Genomic DNA, 6,000 nt, shown 5'->3' on the forward strand with positions numbered 1-6,000 from the left:
AGTTACTATTTCTGCATGTTTGGCATCCTAAAAATATGAATGGCTTGGATGCTGTAAAATCCAGTGCGTAACTTCCCTGCTTCCTATTCCTAGACTGTCTGTCTGTTATTTTGAGTGACAAGGGGAGAAATGGCAGCTAGTGTACCCTTGGAGCTTTTGAGGTTCTTAAATGGGCAACTAATAGCGAACATCCTGCCAGTGCAACCATTTTACCTGCACTGGAGGAGGTCCAGCTATGTGATACGTTACAGTCAGGAAAAGTGTGGGGGCTATTGAAGAAAATCTACATTGCTGGGCACTGTGCCCATCAGAGACAACTCTGCATCTCCTCCAGATTACGTTTCCTCCTCTACTTAGTCCATCTGACTTTAACATGGCCCATGACCTTCCTTACCAGCAACTCCCAGCCTGGCCCTAGTGATAGCCTGGATTGATCTGCCAATCCAAGCTCGTCTTTGTTATTCAATAACAAGATGTAGAGCTGGATGAACGCAGCAGGCCAAGCAGCATCAGAGGAGCAGGAAAGCTGACGTTTCGGGTCTGGACCCTTCTTCAGAAATGGGGGACGGGAAGGGGATTCTGAAATAGATAGAGAGAGAAGGGGAGGCGGATGGAAGATGGATAAAGGAGCAGATAGGTGGAGAGGAGACAGATATGTCAAAGAGGTGGGGATGGAGCAGTAAAGGTGATTGTAGGTGGGGAGTTACGGTGGGGATAGGTCAGTCGAGGGAGGACGGACAGGACAAGGAGGCAGGATGAGGCTGGTAGGTAGGAGATGGGGGTGGGACTTGAGGTGGAAGGAGTGGACGGACAGGCTATAGAGGCGGGGACGAGCTGGGCTGGTTTTGGGATGCGGTCGAGGGAGGGGAGATTTTGAAGCTTGTGAAGTCCACATTGATACCATAGGGTTGCAGGGTTCCCAAGCGGAATATGAGTTGCTGATCCTGCAACCTTTGGGTAGCATTGTTGTGGCACTGGAGGAGGCCCAGGATGGACATGTCGTCCAAGGAGTGGGAGGGGGAGTTGAAATGGTTCGCGACTGGGAGGTGCAGTTGTTTCGTGTGAACCGAGCGTAGGTGTTCCAACGATGCCACCCGAAGGTTGCAGGAACAGCGCCTCAATTCGCTTGGGAACCCTGCAGCCCTATGGTATCAATGTGGACTTCACAAGCTTCAAAATCTCGCCTCCCTCGACCGCATCCCAAAACCAGCCCAGCTCGTCCCTGCCTCCCTAACCTGTCCGTCCACTCCTTCCGCCTCAAGCCCCACCCTCACCTCCTCCCTCCCTGCCTCCTTGACCTGTCCGTCCTCCCTGGACTGACCTATCCCCCCCAACTCCCCACCTACGCACACCTTTTACTGTCTCCATCCCCACCTCTTTTACCTGTCTGTCTCCTCTGCACCTATCTGCTCCTTTTATCCATCTTCCATCCGCCTCCCCCACCCTCTCCTTATTTCAGAATCCCCTTCGCCTCCCCCATTTCTGAAGAAGGGTCCAGACCCGAAACGTCAACTTTCCTGCTCCACTGATGCTGCTTGGTCTGCTGTGTTCATCCAGCTCTACACCTTATTATCTCAGATTCTGCAGCATTGGCAGTTCCCACTATCTCTCGTTTTTGTTATTTCTGCCTGTAATCCCAGCAGTGGTCAGTGATGCTTTGTGGTGTTGCTGGGACTACAGAGCTTCCATTTTTCTAGCTCTCAAGACAGGACTTTCCCTCAAGTTAGGGCAGAAGTCTTGTGATCTAGCAATTAATGCTGATTCCGATCATAAATTGCTAAGGTGCAACCAACAGTATGATGCGCATGCTCGTTGCTGGCTTTCTAGCTGTGGAATAGGATAGGACCACAATGATCCTTAAAATCCAGCCATTATGCTGAGATTGAGGATCAAAAAGGGCTCTACTGGCACCTATTTTTATGGACCTCTTCAACTGCCAACATCATGCCCACATGCATGCACATTTCTAATAGAAAGTGCACTGGACCACAGTATTTACAAAGGGGTGTGTATAGGCAAACTAACAACCACTGGGACAACATAGAACAGGCAAATTTGTAACTTCCATCAGTGTGTGATGATGCTTTAATCTCAATGCCATGTTTTAATTCCACACTGCAGTCTCTGAGATCCTTAGCATTGCGTGTTCCTTCATACCATTGAATGTATAAAATCTCCCCTTGCAAACCCACTCCATCCAAGTGTTATCCAAAGGGATCAGCAATCATTTGATAGTTATTTGCTGGATGATTTCTTCTGGCTGCTCCTGCAATTTCTAAGTTTTGGGTGCTTTTCCATAATTATTTAAAGCTTCAGTAGCCCACAGAGTGGTTTGTCAAGAACTGAAGTACATCTTTGACTTAAAGGCTATTGCACAAACCTCTAGGTATGAGTGACCTAGTGGAGCTTCATCTGGCATTGAGCATAACTGGAGAATGAACAGAGCAGGACTAGTTTCTAGAACTGCGAGGAGGTGGGGAAACAATGGTTCTCAGCAATGGCCCTTCACAAAGTGGTCATCATTCTTTCCTCATTGCAGAATCAAACAGGCAGATAGGTGCTGCTTCCTCTCATGTCCACTCCCATGCCGCTCCATTACTTCCCATTGCTTTCTCTTGTGTGCCACTTTCTCTCTCGAGTAAAAAGGATATGTATATTTCAGTGACCTGTAATATTTTTAGGTGATTGTTATGGTTTGATAGTAGACACGACCTTCTCAAGGGTGGTGGCTAACAGGCAACAAATGCTGGCCTTGGCCTTGTCCTTGATAAGGTGCTGGTGAGCTGCCTTCTTGAAATGCTGCTATTCCTATGATGTTGGCACTGTTAGGGGGTTTCAGCACTTTGACCCAGTGGCAGTAAAGGAATGGGCCAAGTTGGAATGGTATGTACCTTGGAGAGAAACTTTCAGATAGTGTTGTTTCCATGTATCTGTTCGCTGTCACACTCGACAGTACAGATCAGAAGTTTGGGATATACTGTTGAAGGAGTCTTACTGAATTAGTTCACTGCACCTTGAAGATGCTAGACATTACTGCTAGTTTATGTCAGTGGTGAAGGAAATGAATGTTGAAGGTCTCAGTTGGAGTGCGGATCAAGTAGGTTGCTTTGTCCTGAATGGTGCTGACCTTCAAAGGTGTGGTTGGAGTTGCACTCAATCAGGCAAGTAGAGAACATTCAATTACACACCTGACTCGTGCCTGGGCAGGGTTTGAGGAGTCAGGAAGTTAGTTATTCACAGCATAATTTTCGGTCTCTGACCTGCTCTCGTAACTACAGCAGTATCAGTATGACCGATCCAGTTTAGTTTCTGGTCAATGGTAACCCCAAGATATTGATAGCTATGTTAATGCCATTAAATGTTTAGGAGAAATGGTTATATTCTGTATTGTTGAAGATGGTCATTGCTTTGCACTTGTGCAGTATGAATATTACCTGCCACTTAAGAGTCCAAGCCCTGGATGTTGTCCAGGTTTGCTGCAGATTGACATGGGCTACTTGAGTATCTGAACTTGTGCGATCATCAACAAGCATACCCACCTCTGATCTTATGATGGAGAGCAAATGATTAATGAAACAACTAAAAATCATTGGGTCTAAGACCGTATAGTGATGCAATTGTAGTGTTCCTACTTCTAAGCCAGGAGAGCGAGGTTCAAATTCCACCTGCTCCAGAGATATGTAGTAATATATCTCGAGGTTGAATAGAAAATGTGTGTCTTGAGGAATTCATTGGGCTCTTGTTGCACAGTTGCGGTGCCCCTACCTTTTGGCTGGAACATCTGTTCAAGTCTCACTTGCCCCAACTGTTGCAGTGATATCTTGTGTTTGAGACAATTGATCTCCAGCAACCACAATCATCTTCGTTTGTGCTAGATATGATTCCACTGATCGGAGAGGTTTCACCCAAGTTCCCATTGACTCCAGCTTTGCCAGGGCTCCTTGTATGGAGATACGTCTGTATATTTAATCTCTGAATTTTATTTGTTTCATAGGAGCTTTCTCATCAACAACACTCACTGCACAACCTGGACCAACAATTCAGCCAAATGAAAAATAAGCTGAACCAGGAGTTACAGCAAGCTAAAAATGATTACAATGCTCTGCAGTTGGACAGTGATAAAGTATGTAATTTTGGACTCAACTGATGTATCTAATGTGTACAACTTGCAGTAGTGAACTATCTGAATGAATGCACTTACTGACAAATTTAGACTCCTTTGCTCAAGTTTTTTTTAAGCAGTAACTAACCAGTCTCGTTGTTGAATTCCTCTAAAAGCAACGTGAACTATGATTCAAATAATATGCAAATTTCTCACTTTGGTGTACAAGGTGTTTCAGAACTGGGACTTACAGTGCATTCATTATAATTTCAATTTAAGTAAGGTTTAATTATTTTCAAATTAAGAAAACTAATCTTATAAAATACTTTGATTTTACTTAAGGACAACAAGTGATCGAAAGGTGATTAACATTTGATTTTTTTTTTGTTGCAGGTAACAGCACACAAACAAAAACTAGAAAGAGAACTAGATGAAATTAAGCAACAATTATCTTGTTCTAACCAAATCTTAAAGGAAAATCAGACAAAGGAAAATGACCTGAAAAAAAAACTTGAAGTAAGATTTAGTAAAGAATTCAAACTTTACTTTAGAAGAATGAACAATTCTTCTGCTTGGCATTTTGGCACATTAAGTTAGTGTTGACCTCCCTTTTCTCCATATATGTATGTTCTTATTCTCTTGTGTCTACAGGCTAGACAGCATTCAAAGAATGACGCAGGCTAAATCACTGATATTCAATATGACTGATATGTCATATCAACAGTAACTTGCTTTTAAATAGTCTTTTGTGCAGAAAACACTCTAGTTATATCACTGAGGCTTGAGGAAAAATTTCCCTGAGCCAAAGAACTTTAGAAAGTCTGAGGAGGAGCTGTTCAACTGTGAATCTAAGAAGATACTTAAAGACTGGCAGGAAGTTGGAGAAGTTCAAAAAGGCATCTTCAGCTGCTCAACTGGATTCGAACTGTTAACTGTGTTTTCTCTCCACAGACGCTGCTGAGATTCTCCAGCAGTCTCTTTTTTTTTTTTTTTTTGGTTTCAGATTTCCAGCATTTGCAGTTCTTTATTATAGTTTTATATCAGTGCCCAAGAGCATTTGGTTGTGCAAGTGGGGGAGTTGTTGGGCTTGGAGGTTGTGAAGAAATGGAGGGATAACTCTATGTAAGATTAACATTTAAAGTTTTGAGCAATGGTGGAGTGAGAGGACTAATATAAGTTATAGAGGATTGGAGTAACTGATGAATAATACTTGATGTAAAAAATATGGGCAGCATATGGATGAACCAAAGCGTACAGTTGGGGAAGGATGGGTATCTCGTAAGAGTACAGTCGTAGAGTGATATAGCATAGATACAGACCCTTTTTAGTCCAACCAGTCTGCACCAACTATGCTCCCCCACAAAACAGTCCCATCTGCCTGCTCTTGGCTCATATCCCTCCAAATCTTTACTATTCATGAACTTATCCAAATGTCTTTTAAATGTTGTAACTCTACTTGCATCCACCACTTTTTCTGGCAGTTCATTCCACATATGAACTCTGTTAAAAAAGTTGCCCCTCTTTCCTTTTTAAATCTTTTTCCCCTCACCTTAAAAATATGCCTCCTAGTTTTGAATTCTCCACTCTAGGGAAAAGATTCTTGTCATTCATCTTATCTAGGCACATCACGGTTTTTTGAGATATATAGAAAATAAGTGCAGGAGTAGGCCATTCAGCCCTTTGAGCCTGCACCACCATTTAATATGGCCTTGGCTGATCATGCAGTTTCAGTATCCCATTCCTGCTTTGTCTCCGTACCCCTTGATCCCTCTAGCCACAAGGGTCAACTCCAGCTACCTCTTGAATATATTCTAAAGAACTGGTGCCAACAGCTACCCGTGGTAGAGAATTCCACAGGTTTACAACTGAGTGAAGAAATTCTTCCTGATCTTAGTCCT

General features: G+C 43.5%; 1 protein-coding gene across 1 annotated transcript in view; it reads left to right on the plus strand.

Annotated features, from left to right (window-relative positions):
* Positions 1-6,000, plus strand: part of LOC109935263 (centromere protein F-like) — a 36,329-nt gene that overhangs the window by 27,076 nt on the left and 3,253 nt on the right. The window contains exons 9-10 of the mRNA XM_048601326.1: positions 3,995-4,123; positions 4,496-4,618. Of these exons, the coding sequence (XP_048457283.1) occupies positions 3,995-4,123; positions 4,496-4,618 (252 nt within the window). The remainder of the gene's footprint in view (positions 1-3,994; positions 4,124-4,495; positions 4,619-6,000) is intronic.

This window comes from Rhincodon typus, chromosome 9 (genome assembly GCF_021869965.1).
Source record: "Rhincodon typus isolate 14 chromosome 9, sRhiTyp1.1, whole genome shotgun sequence".
NCBI lineage: Eukaryota > Metazoa > Chordata > Chondrichthyes > Orectolobiformes > Rhincodontidae > Rhincodon > Rhincodon typus.